Below are 19,405 nucleotides of genomic sequence, written 5' to 3' on the forward strand. Positions count from 1 at the left end.
CCAGGGCTGCAGAGGGCTTGGGACTGGACACACAGGGGGTTTTGTCCTCCATCTGAACCATAATTTGCATATTTTCTTATGGCCTCCCTTTGTCTTTTCTAACAAATGAGGAGGAAACTTGAACAGTAATGCTGGAGAATGTTTTTTCTAAGATACTATTTGTAAGCAAATTTGATTTTAAGATGAAATGTGAATGGGTAACTAGGTGCCAGGGAATTTAGCACTGAATTAGACAGTCAACACTTTTTTAACCTTTGCAGGAGGAAATAGATTTTGCTCTCATCTAATGTTCACAAGAAGTAATGTTGTAAATAGTTTTTTAAGAATATTTATTATGTGTGCTGTATACAGATTCATGTTCTGAGTGGTGTTGGTCTGCATTGTAGTATTGTAGAAGGATATATTTTGAGCAGTGGACTTACTTTCATAACACAGTTCACACATGGAGAAAGAACAGAAACTAGGTTGAGAGCTGTTTGGGGCATTTGATCTGTAATGCTACATCAATCCAAGCTTTAACTGCCCCCTCTTCTCATCTGGTTATGTTATATATTATATATATGAATATATATAATATATGATAAACTGGTCAGTTCCAGATCTGCAGAGCAGATTTCCAGGTGTTCTTTCTGATGTGTTGCCCATAAGCAATAAGATCCTAGGAAATAACATTTATTCTGGGCTCTGCGTTAGCCCTTGTCTCAGAGGATAGGGTGGGGGTAGAACAGCTCTTGCTAAGACCTCTTGCCTTTGCTGGAGAGGTGGCTGTACTTGAATTTTTGCTTCTGTTTGTCTGCACGCTTCTTTATGCCACACAACTCTAGTAATGGATGAGAAATCTGCCAGCACCAGACACATCAAAAATTGGGCATGGAGATTGAAAAATGATTATTTTTTTTCCATGAATCTGTAGGGCTTCCAGAATCTAGTTGAGGCAAAGCTCATTTGGCTGTAAACATAACAATTTTTTCTATTAGAAATTTAAATTGCTAAAAGTCCTTTGAGTCTGTCTACTCTGCCTTTGAAAGCTAAGCCCATGTCCTGTGATCTTCCTCTGTGCCTGAGTTTGAAATGTCTGGGGTCAAAACGTTTAGATCCAAGCAAGGCAGGCAGTCCCTCTTCCGAGGCTCCTAGCGTGTCCAGTTCCACAGCTTTCTAAGCTGTTGAGCAGCCTCTCCTGTGACCATCCTAAACTTTATGAAAAATACCCCACACCCAAATAACCATGAATAGAATAATGTAGTTTTTTAGCTTTTGGAATTTGTCTTCTCTTTTGTATTTATGATGGTGTTTGGAATTTTTCACTAGTGTTTTTTTAGATTGAAGTGGGTGCATTAGGATAAAGCTTTCCATTGCTGAGCCTGAAAGCCAGCAAGGGGAAAAGTACTGACCTATATTGTGTCATTGGGAAGGTGACTACTTGTGGTGGTGGGAGGGCGGGGAGGGGGCATTGTAGATTATGTGGGAGTAAAATAGAACTCTGGCCTGAGGCTCCCCGAGTGTTATTACCTTGTAATAAATAATCCCCTTATTAGCCTCACTTAATCTCAATAGAAGCCTGCTGTTTACCCTCAGGGAACAAGTAGTTTTCAAAATTGAGCTCCTCCAAGGTCACTGGCCAGTGCCTATGTGCAGGCCTTGGTTGTCTTTGTGAACTCATGGCATTATTTCCCCATATGCATTATGATACTAAGAAATTCAACCCCAACCTGTATGAAAAGCACAGCCCAGGGTCCTACTTTAGGCTAGAGTTAATGCCTTTCAGGGGCCAGGGGGGCATAGGAGGCCCATGCAATTTAACTGAAGCTCAGGTGCCGTGTTGGGTTTTTATTCTTTTTTAGGCCACAACCCTTCAGAATGAGATTAGGGCAGGGGCTGCTGATCCGGCTGTGGATCCAGGGAGCTCTAAGATGAATCTCTACCGTTCCTTTAAGGTCTTTTTGGTTCCTCCCAGTGTTGTCATTGCCGAGGTCAATCTTGTAGTTGTTCAGATGTGCTCCTTTTTGCTGTCTTGTGAGTCTTAGCCAGTGATCCAGATGCCCAAGGAGAGAGTCTCCAGAGGGCCTAGCCCCTTCCCAGTACCAAGTGTGTGCTCCCAACCTGTGCGAAGGTGGTCTTTCCAAAAGCAGAGAATTGATAAATTCTGCAAATGGTAATCTGGATGATTGGCGTGTATCTCTTGGGCCTGGATTTCCATTATGTTAGTGAGTGTAGGAAAATACTGTGTCTTTAATGGATGAAAAATTCAATGTATGCTGTGAATTTGTTGGTTTGAAACATTGAAAAATTTTCATTAGACAATGTTTACATACCTCACCTGAAGAACCTTTGAGAGTGTATATATGAAATTTAAAAATATATTAAGTTGCTTTAAAACAATATGTATAGCTATAAAAGTTGGAGTTATTTTAACTTTGAATATGTACCGAGTCTCTTAAATATTGAAATCTGTGGACTTTTTGTGCTTCTGTGTTTTACTTTCCTATTAGGCCATGTAGGAAACTGTGTTCTTGTTATTGGTAAAGGGGCCCTCACTGAAATCCAAGCTTGGAAGGATTTCTTTTGTTGTTTCAGATTTTCTTGTTTGGTTTTGAGGGATTGGGGTATGGAGCTAGAGGATGTGTGGGAGGGATTTCTCTAACATTGACATCTATTACATGAGCTTTTTCTAGGCGCTTATTTTATTGCAGCGTATTAAACTTCTTTGATATTAAAGTGTGTTTGTGTAGTTACTGGTGAGGGAACAATGCATGGAAGCCCAGTATTCCACTTGTAGCCTATGGCAAAGTTGAGAAGTTGCCAGAAGGAACCAAAAAGCAATACTTCTTAATCCTTCTGCCTCAGCCACAGAGCTGGGACTCAGAGGAACTTTGTTTGATAGATCTGTGGCCATTTTGTGGGGTATGCGTAACTTCAGGGAAAAGAAAACACTGTGGATGAATCCTTGGGCATTTGTACCTTGGAGTTGGAAAGGTGCCAGTGCTTCATCTTGAGAGGCAGAGAGCAACTGAATCAGGTAAGCCACTGTTGAATTCTGGGAGTGGTATGCAGAGCCACCAGGGAAGGCTGCTCCAGCTCTCCAGAGCCCATGTTGGGGCACAGCAGAATGTTGACAGGAAAATCTTTTATTTCCTAGCCTCGTGGCCTGTTTCACTGTATTCTTTCACTTCTGCTGGAGAGAGTCTCTGTAAGCATCCAGTGGGCCAGTGATTTCATTAATACGTTGTATGACAGCAGCCATCAACATGTGGAACTATAGCTAGTAAAAATAACCCTGCAGCTGACAGTTGGGCTGCCTCTCTTAATTTATATTTGGAGAATCATCTTGTTCCAGATTAGGACTTTCCATTGTTAAATTTCTTTTCCACCCATATTCATCCTATGGTAGAATAATGAAAATATGTCTAAGAGGTGCAGACTAGACTGGCTAGAGGTGAGGGGACATCTCTAACTCTGAGAGTGCAGAGCAGTGGGATGATAGAGATGTGTTAGCATCAATCTCAGGAAAACTTGGCAACTCCAGTTGGAAGCCTGGTCATTCTGTTGCTTCTACTCCCCAGCCAAGCCCTGCTATGTCCATTTCCTTTCTTGGGGATTTCCTTTTACCTGTAAAATTTGCCACTTATTTCTCTTTAACTCAGAGATTATAAACTGGTGGCTCACAGATGTGTTTCATTTAGCTTAGTGTTTTAAAAATTATAAGTATTTACATAAAATTTGGTTTCTGGCTTCTCTTTTAAAACATGATGACAATCTGATAAAGTGAGTAACATGGTAAGAATCAGCTGGGGGTCAGTAGATTGGAAAATGTCCCTTTAAGGTCACCATAGTCTCTGTCAGCTACCATTCGTCCCTTTTTTCTTTAACAGTAGGGAAAGAGGTCTCTTACCTGCTGCTTTATTAGAAGTGGTGATACAAATGATGGGCCAGAAGGGCATGGGCCCACTTATTTAGGTAACCTAATGGCCAGTTGAGCTTACATCCCTATTTTATTTATTTATTTTTTATCTTATTTTTTAAATTATTTATTTATTTATTCATGAGAGACACAGAGAGAGGCAGAGACACAGGCAGAGGGAGAAGCAGGCTCCATGCAGAAGCCTGATGCGGGACTCAATCCCAGGACCCTGGCTGGGATCATGCCCTGGACCGAAGGCAGATGCTCAACCACTGAACCACCCAGGTGTCCCACATCCCTATTTTATTTATTTGTTTTTATTTTTTATTTATTTTTTTAAAGATTTTATTTATTCATGAGAGACAGAGAGAGGCAGAGACACAGGGAGAGGGAGAAGCAGACTCCATGCAGGGAGCCCGACGTGAGACTCGACCCCAGGCCTCCAGGATCACGCCCTGGGCTGAAGGCGGCACTAAACCGCTAAGCCACCTGGGCTGCCCCACAATCCCTATTTTAAAACCATTTTCTCCCCTGTACTGGTTCATTATATTTCCTACTAAACCCCTAATTGCTTTGCTGGCATTGCGGTTACCATCACTGCCCCCCCCTTTCAAGGTGACCATGTGCTGTTAAGGTATGACCTAGGCAAACATCATCATGATCTAGTGGGAAATCAGTCTGTAGTACTGGCATCAGAGGAGGGCCAGCTGGGTCCCGTTGGTAGTAGGGACCTTGCCCAGCCTGACTGCCAGGGCCTGGCCTCATCTCACATAGATGCTCAGGTCATGCATCCTGGAAGACTCCCAAGAGCAATTTTGCAGTCTGAAATTGTAGCAGAACTACTATAGAAGTATATTTGCCTTTTTTCTCCACTGATCCCTATGAACCAACTGTACTGGGGACAGGTTAACCTTACAGGACAGTTTGAGAAGCCCCACTGCTTTCTGGTCTGTTGCCCTGATGAACTGAAACCTCAGAGCCAGGTTAAATGTGGTTGCGGCTCTGTCTACAAACACAAAATTTGGGTGTAGCTGCAGACACTTGAAGGGAAATGAAGCTAAGCAGCCTCCCCAGATCTCCATGTGTGCTATGCCATGTGAGGGTCTGCCCCTGCCCTGACATCCCCAGGGAGTTATGACCAAGCTATATCCTCCGAGACTTCCCCTTTCTCCAGGAGGAACCCACCTCCTTTGCCACTTCAGAAGGATCAGAGCGTTCCAAGGGAAGATGTTCTACATGTGCTGCCTCTAAGAGCCATCCCTGAATTGTGGCCAGAGTGTGGACAGCTCAGAAACCCTCAAACCCTGGGAGGGGGGGCATGTCAGCAGCCATGGGTGCTGAAAAAGTGATCCTTGGTGCAGAAAAAGAGATCCACAAGGCAGAACCTGAGCAAAACAATGTCATGTTCACATGGAGAACAACAGATAATATCCAACACGTTCTAGAACAATTCTAGGGAAAGGGCAGGTGTGGCTCCCTCACGGGCCTGTTCTAAACCAGTCTCTCTAAAAGAGTGATCCAGACAAGACTACAGAAACCCCTAAACAAAATGTCATAACCACACCACATCTGAAAAGCAAAATGAGACACCGGATATTGACTTTAACATATAAAAATACTATAACAAAATGAAATACAAATATATATTAGAATCTGTTAAGTATTCCGTATAAAGAGATACTTTCACGGTTAGGCTAATAGCAGGCAAAAAGGAGATGAGTCTGGCCTTTTCCATTTCCTGACACCTTCACAGGGAGCCCGGGGCCGTGGTTGCCAGCAGTGGCAGCAGCAGCCTCCTGACTTGCCCTGCTTGTGTCTCTTCAGTGCATGTTCGATGGAGAGAGCCAGTGGAGACATCAAAGCTAAGGAAGGTCTTTACTGAAGGGGTGACAAGATACGGAGATGATTTATCAGAGATGAGTTCACCAGAGCCTTCTCCTGGGCCTAAATGTGAACAGGCAAGATGAGTGGTGATCCAGTTCCTTAGCAGCTTGCAGGTTGGTGGTTAACTTGAGGCAGTGTTGATCCTGGGACACATAGCCCCTTGCTGCCCTTACTCTTGTGGTGAATCCCAATCTTCCGGCTTGACCAAGGGTGAGCATGGGGCAGGCTGGGATGTGGGATGTTGTGGAGGGGTCGGTGGGGGCAGTGGCCAGCTCAGAGGGTACTCCCTGTGTACAAACACCCCGTACTCTGCCCTCCCAACCCCATGGCGCTGGGAGTACAGGACTCCTGGCAGCCATCACCCAATCTGCTGCTGCCTGTCAGTGCCCTGCAAGCTCAGGGAGCCACTTCTATTCCAGGGCAGTGGGGAAAGGTGATGGCCAAAGGAGTATGGCTCGTGGTCCCAGAATACCTCTCTTCCATGGAAGAGGTGAGCCAGCTGTGCTTGAGCTTTCCTCAGTAGTTCAGCACCTGCCTAGCAGAAATAGTGCTAGAGCTAGTGCTAGAGCTGCTCTCCAGGGTCCCCCAGTGGCCTGCAAACTATAGGTAAGAGAGGGATGCTGTGCAGCCCTATGAGAAGCCTCTCAAGGCCCAGGCTGCTGTCCATAGAGGGGACAGGCACTGTGGCCTTGCTCAGAACTACAGTAGGGCCCAATCCCTGGTGAAGAACAGATCCAGCCATAAAAACACCTCTGCAGTTGGGCAGGGCAAGATCACCTTCACATTACAGGAGTTCCAGGACTCAAACTCACTGGCCCAAGTCCCAGTGTAGTGGAACATGCCAGGCTTCCTCAGTTGTAAGAGGCTCCAGCCCTCTACTGCTCAGCATCAAGAGGTCCCTCCTCCCAGTGTCCATAGTGGCTGAGGATACAGGCACAATACCACCTCAGTCACACCACAGCCTGCTCCCCCAACCCTGTCTTCTGTTTGGAGATAGAAAGGGCCAGGAAAGAGATATGCTCACTCCTCTTACCCACTGGGATCCCCTAGGGGCACACACTTTTGGGGAGACATCTGGGCAGGACCGTCTAGCCAGTTCGCTACTTAAGCTCAAATATAAGCTTTCCATGTTTTCATTCTGCATGGAAAAAGAAGCATTTGTAGTCACATGGCCACATACTCAATGACTCTTCAAATAGAGTCCTTCCTTGCAAATGCCTAGGGTGAGCAGCTCTAGTCTGGACCAGTGTCTGTGGTTGGAGCCCTCGGCTCATCTCTTCCCAGGCATCCTGGTTACTCCTGTGATGCTCTACGATTAGTTCATGTCTGTCCACATGAGCAGAACACCCACAGTACCCAGCCCAGTTAGGCACATAAATACTTGTTGATGTGATTAATGAAAATGGATCCTCTAACTCCTCCAGCCTCCCTTCTGGAGCCACAGTGGGAGGGTCTGCATTGCTTATACGTATGTTCAGTCAAGCCACTTCACATTTGATAGCTGATGAGGAGACGGAGGCCGGTGGGGAAGAAGTTTGCCCAGAGTGACAGAGGCAGCAGGGGTTTCCTGGTGCCTGGATGGCTGCTCCCTACTGGTCTATGCCGTGAAAGGATCTGAACCCAGTCTCCCTGGGAGGAGACCCCTCCCTGGCTAAGCAGCCTAGTTCAAACCCCCTTGATCCTGTACCCCTGCCAATGGCTTGCCAGTATCTTGTGGCCAGGTATGGGCTGGGATAGCCAAGGACAAATGCCCCTTTGGTGATTATTCAGCTGGAATCAAGAACCAACCTCCCCCCTCCCATCCCACACCATCCTCTCTGGTTTGTCACCACCCCAAATAGACCCAGTGGGCATTTCCTCCACCTGAGAGACCCTTCCTTGAAGCGACAATGGTCAACCCATAACTTCAGGATTCAGAGTTCTGGTCCTAAGACTCACCTCTCTCTCCAGCCTCATTCCCCATCAAGCAGTGGCTGCTGTGCTGTTCAGCCCAGGGGGTAAGGGTCAGCCCCTTCCTGGCCAGCAGGAGGGGCCGTCCCCTCAGCAGCCTGGCCTACTGCTAGCAGATGCTACGGCAGCATACAGAGCAGAGTCAGGCTGGCTGCCCCAGGGGAGGCTTCAAGATCAACTGCAGGGGGATAAGGAGCTTCTGCAGCCAGGGAAAAGCTGGTTTGGGAAGGGGCCAGTCCCTCCTTCAGACCCAAGTAGTGGGCAAGCAGGGGGTGTCACCATTCTGCACTTCTTGGCCTGACCTCAAGCACACATTCATTCAACAAATATTTATTAAGCGCCTATTTGTGCAAGGCACTTCGGGAGGGAGAGCGGCCTGCAGCCCGGGCCCCGCCCCGCCCCCAGCGCCGGCGCTCCGGGAGGTCGGCCCAGCCCTCCCACCGCACGCCGCGCCGCCCAGGAGCAGCTACGCGGCCGCACCGACCCGGCTGCAGGCCCCCTTGCCCGCCTCACCCCTCCCCGTCCAGCCAGGCGCTAGGCGCAGACGGCGCAGCCACACTTGGTGGGCTTCTCCACCTCCTCGGCAAAAGAGGTCCCGTCGCTGCACTCAAAGGTGAACTTCCTCCGCTTCAGCCGCAGGCCCTGGCAGCAGCCCTGACCTGGGCAGGAGCCCCGGCACTCCACCCACGACAGCGGGCGCGTGGTCTGGCAGATGGCATAGCCCCTCTGGACCTGGTGAAAGTCCCGGACAGGGTCCCCCCGGCACTCGGACTCTGGATAGGACAGACACCAAGAGAAGGCCTCAGGGCACACCCGTGGGCCAGCGCTGGCCCAGGGGGAAGGCAGGAGGAGGAGAGGCAGCATCCAAGGACCAGGGCCTCTAGTGCTCAGACTCCACCTCCGTCCCCACCAGACATGCACATGCACAGGCTTCCTCCTGGGCCCATGGTCCAATGAGTATGAAGGAAGAACTTTCTAGCTGCCGGGACCCTCCAGGACAGATGGAGCTGCCAGGTAAGTGGGCTCCAAGCAGAGGAGGCTGGGAAGGCAAACACAATAGAGAAGGAATGTGTGCCAGGAGCGTGGGGGGGGGGGGCGCCTAGGGGACCCAGAAGGCTTGAGTTCTGGACTTCAGCTTCCCTCTGCCTAGCCTCAGCAGTCTCCAGCACAGCAGAAGCATCTTGGTCACATGGGCCTGGGAAAGAGTTCCATAACCCTCAGACTTCCTGCTGCTCCCGGCGTCCCAAGGTAACGGGGCCAAGAGGTGGAGGTTCAGGCAGGAGCTGTTACCCTGGGCAGTCCCTTCTGTAAGGGGAGAACCCAGCCAGGAGGCAGCACTTGACCCAGATAAGGGGGCTTCAGGGCAAGCTGGGCCATTTGTATGGAAGTGGGGCACAAAGTCCAGAGGGTAGGGGGGGGTACCACAGCCCAACAGCAGTCCAGGGTACAGGAGAGGGGAGGGGGCACAGAGGGGTTGCCAAGCTTGGAGGAGGAAAAGTCAAGTCACTACTGCAGGTTGTGGAGAGGGCATGTCAGGAGGGGGGCCCCTGACCTTGCTCACACAGCTCGCCCGAAAAACCGGGGTCACACACACAGTGTGCCCCCTTGGTGGCCAAGACCTGGCAGTGGCCATGTAGGCACTGCAGGCCCCCACAAGGATCTGCAGGTGCCCTCGCCTGGTTGCACAAAGCCCCCGAGTACCCATCCTGGCACTGGCAGCTGTAGGAAAGAGCGTCGAGGGGCACACATTTCCCGTGGACACACCTGGAGGGGACAGAGAAAAGGTACTATGAGAATAGGCTGGAGCTAGTCCAATCCTACACAATCCCAGCCTTGGCATCATGGGATGCTGCTCTCTTCCCAAGAGCAAAAGGGAGCAAAATGTGACACTGTTCCCTAGGAACCTCCTCCTGTTAATAAAAACTGAAAACTAGAAAAAAAAGTAAAACCCTGTGGTGGGCCACATGTTCTAGTTTGGGGATTTAAAAATACAATCCATGCAGCAGCCTGGGGATAGGAGCTTATAGGGAAAGGTAAGGAACCTACAGGTGGACAGGGGGTGAGGGCTCCTTGAACCCAGTCCATGCTCACTTGTGGCCATGGCAGGGGCCATCAGCTGGCTGGTCACAGTGTAGGCCCCCCCAGCCGGCCTCACAATGGCACACAGGCCCCGGGGTGGCATTGGGCTGGCAGATGCCATGCAGGCAGTAGAGCTTTCGGCAGGGCTCACAGCCTGGCACCACGCCTGGCTTCATCCGCGTCTTAGTGAAGTCCTGCAGCTCATTGTTGATGTATAGGTTTCGGATGCAACCGTGGAAGCTGGTGCCGTTGAGGATCTGCCACAGGCGGAAGGCGGCTGAGTTCACGTCCACTGGCATCCCTGGGGTGGGCAGGATGGGGCAGAGCTGGGCCGGGTCAGGCTCAGACCATGCCTGGCACTCACCGCTGAGGTCCACTGGGCAACTGCACAGTGTTTCCTCCCACCCTCAGCCTCTGTTCTGTCTCTGCAACCCTGGGCCAAGGTCCTTTGCCACCTTGGAGGGTCCAAATTCCTTTCCCAGAAGAAATAGAAAAGCAGCCCCCTCTATGACCACAGCCCAGGGGCGCCAGGCCTAGCAGCCACCAGCTAACAAAGGAAGCCCTGGGTACCTAAGGTCTGGCTGCCCTCACCCAAGGCTCCTTCCTGCCCTGTGGGACACCAGCACTTACCTCCTTACTTCAAAAGCAGAAAAGGCCTAAAACTAATGTGTATGCCACTTTGTCACTTGCTTTTGTAGTCATCACAGCAACCCTCTGAGGTCAGGGTGGCTAAACCCCATCTGGTGCTCAGCGACTTGCCCAAAGTTGTACGACTAATAAACCACAGATATGAGATTAGAACCAATAGTTCTCTCCACACCTGCCCAAAGTCTCGCCATGGTGCACTGCGGCACGGAGAAAGCCCCACTATTGCAGAAACCTGACTTGTCTGGACCTGGAAATGTTTGCAGGTGGTAGACAAGGTCATTTAGCTTGCAAAGCATGTAAAGCCAGCTGGGAGGTCCCCAGCTGATACAGGGACTCCATGTCTGGGCCTCTTACAAGCAGGCTCTGGGCCTCTGAGAGCTCCAAGACTAGGAACAGACCCTGAATACTTGGCAAGGCCCTTCTGGCCCAAAGCCAAGAAGAAAGGTGCCCACTTTGGAAGACAGCTGGGAAAGCTCCAGGTTCCTCTCAAGACCAGGCCACAGACAACCCAGGTACGCATCCTTCTTGGTCAGCTTGGGCTCCAGGCTGGGTAGGACAATCCACCTGTGGCTTGGAATACACCCTCAATCCAGTGGCTGGGGCACTAGCCCTCCTGGCAAGCCTTAGGCTGGAGAGCAACAGATGCCCCACCTGAAATGGCTGTCTCCGTCACCTGATGGGGAGGCCTGGGGAGAGCCAGCCACAGCCTTTATCTGGGCCAGGTCCTTACCTCCCACGTAGAGGGGAGCTTCGCTGTTTAGTGTGTAGTGTTTGCCAAAATTGTCCATGGTCATGGGACTGCCTCCATCGATGGAGAGATTCACCATCTGGTCAAAGGTGACCAGCTCAACGGTGTGGAACTGTCCATCATTGATCGTCTCGGCACTGGAAGAAGATGGGGTGTCCCCACCCCAGGGAATGGGCTTCAATTCGGCCCATCTCTGCCTGGTCCCTTCCCTAGAAAGGCCACTGATGCAGCAGCTGCTTCCCAGGAAATAACATCTCTAAGGAAGGAGGGTGTGTCGACTCTGTGGCCTAGGGCCTGGTCCCTCCTGCTTCCCTTCTTGGGACTCCTTGGGGAAAGCTGAGCAGTTTGGGGCAAGGGCTGCCATCTTACCATCTCTCCCTTCCCACTGTGAGGAGGAGGTAGGATAGGGAAGGGTGAGCCCACCGCTCAGGCCTCAGCCCCAAGCTGGGGCCTCACTAGATGGTTGAAATGCCCTTCCTATGAACAAGGGGTAGTGGAAGGGGAGGTGGGTGGGCGGATGGGATGACTGAGGGGGGCACTTGACGGGATGAGCACTCAGTGTTATGCTATATGGTGGCAAATTGAACTCCAATAAAAAAATATACCAAAAAAAAAAAAAAAAGAAATGCCCTTCCTCCCACTTGGGCAGCCCAGGTGCCAGTGGTCCCAATAATCACCTGCTTTTGCCCTGGGAGACCCTGAGCGAGGGTGGTGGGCATGAGGAAGCCTAACCTGTAGATGGCCGAGCTGGGGTAGCTGCCCGGGTCATAGCTGACACGCACGTGACCCTGGTACAGCTCCACTGCCATGTGGTCATTGTCTCCATTGTACAGCAAGATCCCGTTGTCCTCTGCCGTGGAGACCTGATGGGCAAGGACACATTTTCTCCCACCACACTCCACCCCACCCAGCGATGGCACAGGTAGGTGGGGGACCCACATTTGGAAGAGGAATGCTGTGTGCAGAGCTGTCCTCCCCTGGCTATGTAGCCTGCCCAGGGGACATATCCTCCAGGGGATGCTGACAGAGGCTAGTAGCCTCTGGTTCACATGCCATCCACTGCCAGGTTGGCTGGGGCTGCAGAGAGAAGGCAGATGGACAAGCCCAGTTCTGGTAACCACTTGCTAGGAGGAGCAGGTAAGAGACCTTAGGGCGACCTGCTCAGAAAGTCCAATGGGTGTGGGGTAGCCTGTTCTGCGGGCCTCTGGAGCCACTGAGAGGACAAGTTAAGGAAGGCTCTCTAACAGCCGTGACCACCCAAACCTGAAAAGAGCCACTCAGGAGGTAGTGCCTGTCTCAAGCTGTGCAAGCAAAAGCTGGAGCTACCTTAGGAGGGAGATCACTCTACAATGCTGTAGAAACCATGATCCTTCCTTGTCCCTCTTCTGTTTCTTCTGGTAAAGAACCTGACTCCCTGGTCTCCTAGGGCTGGCACATGGCCCAGGGAGGACGCATCATAGCACCCCATCTCGCTGGACTCAGTGGCTGGGCCAGGGATGGGCACGTGGCTGAAGGGAGGCCAATCCAAGATCTTCCCTGAAGTTGTGATTGCTGTCCAACCAGCTGGCAGGGCAGAGCCTGTGACAGGGACAGTGGGGCTGACCTCACCTCTTTAAGGAGGTGCCTGAGGCAGTGGCCAGGAGGGTTTGGGTGAATGTTACTTTGTTGAGCAGTTAGGCTAGCTGTATTCTTGCAGTGTAGACAGTGTGCATGGGCAAGATGAAGTGGGGGGGGTATGGTAAGCATATTGGGAGGCTGAGGAGCTCTGTGAGAGAAGGAGGAGAAAGATGTGACTGCTGGGGTAGGGAATGCAGTTGGAGGAAGAGAGCCAAAGAGGAGATGCAGACTTTGATCATTTTCCATGTGATGTGCACCACCCCCATCCCTCCAGGTAAACATTGCCATCCAAGTGCGATGTGCCTTTGCCCTCAACAAACCAATGCTCTGAGATGAAATTCAAGACATGAAATGGCAAAATAAGGGCCCCAAAATAAGGGCCAGGAGGCTAAAGATACAAGGCCAGAGCTGAAGCCCAGAGCCAACTCCGGCCATGTCCCAGGCCATAGAGAAGTGTGTGTGCAGCACTGGAGGCTGGAGCTGAGGAGCAGGTGAGCTGGGATGGCGGGAGAGGATCCGGTCACCTATCCACCCTTTTCATCCTACCCTGGTTTCAGATAACCTTTCATGTGCTTGACCCACATCCAAAGAGTTTTGATTAACACAGGTTCCTCCCTGTCCTCCTGGGCAGGGACTCCCCTCAGTGCTCTGACCCGAGGCCACACCCCCTGGCGCCCCACTCGCCTCTGTGACTGGGCACCCTGGGCACGCACCTGCAGCGTGATGTTGGCCCGGGGCCAATTCTGCAGGTCAGTGAACTGCAGGTAGGTGTCCCGATCCACAAAGTTGACACTGAGCAACTTCTCACACTCGGGGCCGCCGAAGCCTGGGAGGCACTGGCACACAGGCCCACCACCCTGGTCCACACAGTTGGCCCCATTCTGGCACTCGGTCCCCTCGCAGGGGCTTCTGGGGGCAGGAGGGCGGGGAGGGGCCTCACAGAACTGCCCGCTGAGAGGGAAAAGATACAGGTCAGAGAAGGGGCAAGGGGACATCTTTCTGTCCCACAGTCCTGGAGAGAAATTTGCTGAACATCTTGGGAAACCGGATCCTTAAAGCAATAGAAGATGCTCCTAATGAACACTTTTTCCCCCAAGAGAACTATGAGCCAGAAGGACACTGAAAACAAGGTGAGAAGCAAATGTGGTCCCTGGAACAGCACCATCGCTGTCACCTGGGCATTTGTCAGAAATGGAAAACCTGAATCTACTTCTTACCAAGATCATGTGCACATTACAGTTTGAGAAGCACTCGAGGCTCGGGGCAGTAAGTCTGCTAGCAAACTCACTATTGTCCATTTTACAGAAAACAGACACAAACAAGAAAGAGAAGACTCAAATGACTAAAGAAATAAAAGAGGGGACATTACTACCAGCAGGGAGTTCTGACACAGCCACACCCATAGCACCAGTCTTCACAGCAGCCAAGAGTGGAAACAGCTCAAATGTCTCTCAGTGGATGGATACACAGATGTGGCCCATACAATGGAATAATATTCAGCCACAAAAAAGAATGAAGTTCTGATGTATGCTGCCACATGGGTGAACCCCAAAAACATGATGGTAAGATCATATGACTCCATTTATATGAAATATCCAAGATAACTCTATTATAGACACAAGTATTAGATTATTGGTTGCCTTGAGCTGAGATGGGAGGGGGTAGGGTGACAGATAATAGGTATGGAGTTTCCTTCTGGAGTAATGAAAATGTTCTCAAATTATTATGGTTAATGGATGTACAATTCTGGTAATAGACTATAAGCCACTGAATCCTATATTGAAACTGGGTGAATCTCAGGGCATGTGAATTATAGCTCAATTAAAGTGTTTAAAAAAAAAAAAGACCCAAGCAGAGCATGGGAGGTAGGTGGCCAGGAAGGCAGCCCTCCTTCCCCAACCCCAACCCTGGCCAAAAACCTTTCAGAGAAGTCAGGCTGTGAAGATAAGTGACCTTTATGCCAGGATGTGTCTTCAGAGGTCTGCTGGGCAGGTATGTGGTGGGCACTGGCCAGTAATCTGTACCCACCTCCCACTCCCTCCACCAAACAGTTTAGGGACGGGACCTTGTGCTTATGCCCTGAGTGATTAGGTAGCTTTCCCACAGCCACACAGCTGGGGTTGGCATCGCCATGGTCAAAACCCAAGGATCCAACTTCCAAGCTCTGACCCTAACTCCCTCCCACCCGCTGTGCTTGGGGGCTCCTGCCAGCTCCAGGGCTGCAGGCCAGGAGGCCTCGGTCACTCATGCTCACTCGTGCTCCCCCAGGGCCACTCACCTGTAGCCCTCAGCACAGAGGCAGGAGTAGCTGTTGACTTCATCCACACACTGGGCCCCATGCTGGCAGCGGTGATCCCTGCAGTCATCCTGGTTCTCACTGCAGTTGTCACCCACGTAACCTGGTGCACACTCACACCTGGCATGCATGCAGGGATGGGGGGCAGTCAGTCCCTCACTCAGTCGGAAGCCCATGGTCTGGGGGATGTGTGACTATGGGACACCCAAGAGGTCAAACAGAGCCCAGGAGAAAAAGCTGCCTCCCAGCACATCCTGGGACCCTTTCCGGATACAAGAAGAGAGCTTGAGTGGGCCTCTGGGTGGGGGCAGGTTCTGGGCCGGGAGCATGAGAACAGATCTTGTCATGGAAGACCTCCCTTGACCACTGACAGCACATCTGAGGCCAAACTCAGGGCCTTTCCACAGCACAAGGCCCTGAATCCTGGGGCTCAACTAGCTGTTTTCTCCAGCCTTCCCAACTCCACTGGACTGGCCTCCTGGCCCTCCCCCTTCAAAGGTCATGCCCCCACTCAAGTGACATGAGACCAGCCCCCAGCCCTCACTGGGCTGCACTGGTTGCCTGGAGATCAACCATTTGCCTATCAAGGAGTATACTCCTCCACCTACTTTTCAGTCACAGCCTTGTGAGATGCCCCCTGTCCTGCTTCCCCCTGCCCCCACCATCAGGCCCCACCCTGTGGTTGGACCTGTCTCTACTGGCAGCAACCTGCACCTCACCAGCACTTCCCAACTGCCACCACCTACTGATTCTGGAACATCCTCTTCTCTCTCCCTGCCTCTGTCACTCTGGTCAATACCACACCTCCTCCAGGAATCATCCTCCCAGCTATCATCAAGTGATCCCTGTTGGAAACTCTTCCAAACTGAACTGCAAACTCCACAGTTCAACCACACAACCTGGCGGGCAGGTGCTCCTGCCTGGATGTTTGTATTCATTCCCAGTTTTTTAAGCTGTAAGAAATACTTTTCTACCCAAGTGAAAATACATACACCTATGGGCACACACACCCTAAAGCCAGCTTAATGGCACAATACTCCTTACTACATAAAATGCCATGATGCTCTGACAGTTCTTCTATTTTAGGTTAAGATTTTATTTTATTTAGGAGAAAGTGTGAGCGAGCCAGGGGAGGAGCAGAGGGGGAAGGACAAGTAGACTGTGCACTGAGCCCAACCCGGGGCTTGATCTCAGGACCCCAAGATCATGACCTGAACCAGACACTTAACCAACTAAGCCATGCTTATGCGCCTCTGTTTTAGTTTTTTGAGTTAATCGACCCACCCTATGGTCATAATCCACTACTGAGTCTTGAGCTGCAGTCTGAAAAATGTTGCAAGTAGCTGACCCTCCACCTACTCCACCCATTCACACTCACTCCTTCCCTCACTCAGCCAATGTACCGAAAACCTGCTGAGTTCCAAGCACAGCTGAGTCCTTACATCTTCCCTCCGAGGCGGAAGCTGAGAGAACCGGCGCTACACAGCTGCTGTCTGCGCACTTTTGGTGCTATCAGGGACTCTTCCTGGCGCAGTGTGAGGGATGAGGGGCAGTCCTGCTTTCTCCCACCACCTGACGTCCAGCCCCTCTGAGCAGCAGGCTACCTCTTGATCTGCCACTGCTCCTTGGTCGGCTGTGCCAACTCCACCCCAGCAGCTCACCCACAAGCATGGCAGCTGTGCAGCTTTTGGATGGAGACTTCCATGCACCTCTCGATCTCAGTAACCCGTTTCTTGCTTCCTGCCATTGTCCTTGGGTGGCCCCTGCTGGACCATGGGCTCCCTGAGAGGCTCCACTCCCCACTCTGGCCTGAGTGGCTGGGGTTGGGTCCCTCAGCCTCAGGCCTCAACCCTGACCACCTGTCCTGACCAGTGGAACAAGAGTCCTAGAAATGTTTACAAAGCTGCAGATGAAAACATTTAAAAAACCCACGACCTTCATGTAGTTTTCAGGTGACAGCGCACTTCTATATATTCTAACAATGATGGTGACAATAGTCAATGACCCCTTATCCAAACCTCCTGGGGCTAGATAGGTTTTGAAATTCAGAAGATTTTGGATTTTGGAAAGGCTATTTATAACAATGTCTAAAGCATTATGTAACACATCAATGAGATCTGGGGCAGCCCCTTAATTAAACATGTTCACATTTCTGCAGCAAAATCTATACACGTTCACACTACATGGCAAGAACAGTGACTATACATAACCTCATATCGGTGGGGGTCAGGTTTTATTACCAAATACGTTCAAGTCAAACCAGGTTTTGCTACCAAATGAGCTTCTGGTTTTCAGAGTTTTGTGCATTTTGTAACTGGGGAGGAGAAACTGTGGATCTGGAAAGATAATAGCCCCTTTATGGAGCACTTATCAGATGTCAGACTTGGAGCAAAGTACATTTGTTCATCTGACCCTTACACCTACCCCAGGAGGGAGCTATGGGGTGCCCACTTTGCAGATGAGAAGACAGGCTCAGAAGGGTCAAGGCATCCACTCAGGGTCATACTGTAAACCCAGGTCTAGCTGACCAAAGCTATACCCACTACCGCCCTATCCCCACCCAGACTAGCAGGAACCTGTATAGCCAAGACCAAACCCACTTTTGACAAGTAAGGAAATAGGAGGGGAGGGGACTGACTTCAAGGCCCATGCCCTTGTCTGGCCCTGAAAACAGGCAACACTGACCTGGGCCCATCTGGAGTACCCACACACTGGGCCTCGTGCTGACACGGGTTCAAATCTGAGGAGCAGAAGTCCACCAGCTGCTCACAGCCCCTTCCTGGGGAAAGAATGAGGAAGGAGAGAAGCTGCCCCCAGACTCTGCCAGGTACCTGGGCTAGCAGAAACCCCTGCAGATGCTGAGTGGGGGCCTCAGCCCTTCTGCCCACAAGACAGGGGCTCAGGGCCTGTGCACCCCCGCCCCACCCCACTTACCCGTGTACTGTAGGGGGCACTGGCAGGTGTAGTTGCCCACACCATCCACACAGATACCCCCATTGGCGCATGTGTGCTCCACACAGTCATCCGTATTCACCTCACAGGTTGGGCCTTCAAAGCCGGCAGGACAGGAACACCTGAGGGGAGGAGGGAGGGTGTGTGGGCCCAGGGCCAGGGCAGCAGCCTTCCTGAGGCACTGATGGAAGCCTGTGTCTGCAGGTGACTATTGTCATCCCAGAACTTTGGCCCTTACCCTAGGCCAGGCCAGGCCCTTGCTAGCTGCTGGGGTCACAATAAGACCATCCTGCACTGTGGGGACTCACAGTCTAGGTGTGAGGCCACCAGAGAAAAGTTGGTAGGTACCAGGATGGTGCCACACTGAGGCCAGGTGGACAGAGGCAGGGGACACTTGGCTCATACATCGGGGGTAGGGGGTAAACAGGAGCCAACTTGTGGAGGGTCCTGGGAATCCATGATCTTCCAGCCAGTGTACACCTTCCCCCAGGGAGCACCTGGGGTCTTCCAAGCCATATGTGGGTCAGAGAGGTCTGAAAAATTAATTTCCAGCCAGATCTTCAAGTTCAGCACTCTGAACAGACCTACCCCAGAGCTTTAGAAAGGCGCATACACCTCTCCCAACCTGAGTGCAAGGTGGGACGTGCCTGGAGCCTAGAACCCTAGCGCCAAATAAAGGGACTATTAGGAATATAGAGGTTTCCAAAGTAACTGGACAAATGCTTTTGCAAGAGGTTCTAGTTCTGTGCATCAAAAATCATTGAAAGTGTAAGAAACAGCACAGATCACAGGGTAAGGGAGGGAAAGCTGAATGGGAAGTCATCCAAGGAGAAAAACCATGAGAGACTCTTTATAGGAAACTGAGGGCTGATGGAGGGGAGGTAGGTGGGGGGCTGGGGTAATTGAGTGACAAGCATTAAGGAGGACACATGATGTGATGAGCACTGGGTGTTATACACAACTGATAAATCATTGCACACTACATCTGAAACTAAGTATGGACTTTATGTTGGCTAATTGAATTTTAAAAAATTTTAAAATAAATCATTAAAGGGAGACATAGTGGAATTGTCAGCCGATAGAGTATTAAAAATACTTTTTGATGACGGATTACTCTGGGGTTTTTGGCATATAAACTCGGAAGGGTTTCAAATAATTGAGTGACACGCTGCAATAAAAATTCTAATCCCAATGGCTTATCTGCACAAACTTTCTCAAATTTCTTTCACAAATGCTATATATACAGCATTTCTAGCTGTATACATAGATTTTTAAAAAGGAATATATTGGATGCTGAGCCTGCTCTAATGCTGTCACATTCACCCTGTGTGTT

The 19,405-nt window shown here is 50.8% G+C and overlaps 1 protein-coding gene and 1 long non-coding RNA gene across 5 annotated transcripts in view; one reads left to right on the plus strand and one right to left on the minus strand.

Moving 5' to 3' along the window:
- Positions 1 to 4,304: 4,304 nt before the first annotated feature.
- The window catches only part of SLIT1 (slit guidance ligand 1), a 173,667-nt gene continuing 158,566 nt past the window's right edge, over positions 4,305 to 19,405 (minus strand). For 2 of the 3 annotated variants that reach the window (XM_055300074.1, XM_055300072.1), the window contains 9 exons: positions 18,055 to 18,194; positions 17,806 to 17,899; positions 15,103 to 15,240; positions 13,538 to 13,775; positions 11,940 to 12,070; positions 11,190 to 11,344; positions 9,824 to 10,112; positions 9,285 to 9,496; positions 4,305 to 8,505 (listed from right to left, as the gene is read on the minus strand). In XM_055300074.1, coding sequence (XP_055156049.1) covers positions 8,267 to 8,505; positions 9,285 to 9,496; positions 9,824 to 10,112; positions 11,190 to 11,344; positions 11,940 to 12,070; positions 13,538 to 13,775; positions 15,103 to 15,240; positions 17,806 to 17,899; positions 18,055 to 18,194 — 1,636 coding nt within the window. In that variant the 3' untranslated portion in view covers positions 4,305 to 8,266. The remainder of the gene's footprint in view (positions 8,506 to 9,284; positions 9,497 to 9,823; positions 10,113 to 11,189; positions 11,345 to 11,939; positions 12,071 to 13,537; positions 13,776 to 15,102; positions 15,241 to 17,805; positions 17,900 to 18,054; positions 18,195 to 19,405) is intronic. The other variant, XM_055300071.1, reaches the window with a different exon arrangement.
- LOC129493679 (uncharacterized) lies at positions 8,498 to 14,089 on the plus strand. 2 transcript variants are annotated; one of them, XR_008661188.1, is made up of 3 exons: positions 8,498 to 8,746; positions 13,099 to 13,315; positions 13,835 to 14,089. It is a non-coding gene; the product is annotated as an uncharacterized LOC129493679 (long non-coding RNA). The 2 variants fall into 2 exon arrangements; XR_008661189.1 differs by lacking the exon at positions 13,835 to 14,089 and adding an exon at positions 13,456 to 13,542.

The sequence above is a fragment of the Nyctereutes procyonoides genome, unplaced genomic scaffold (assembly GCF_905146905.1).
Source record: "Nyctereutes procyonoides isolate TBG_1078 unplaced genomic scaffold, NYPRO_anot_genome, whole genome shotgun sequence".
Classification (NCBI taxonomy): domain Eukaryota; kingdom Metazoa; phylum Chordata; class Mammalia; order Carnivora; family Canidae; genus Nyctereutes; species Nyctereutes procyonoides.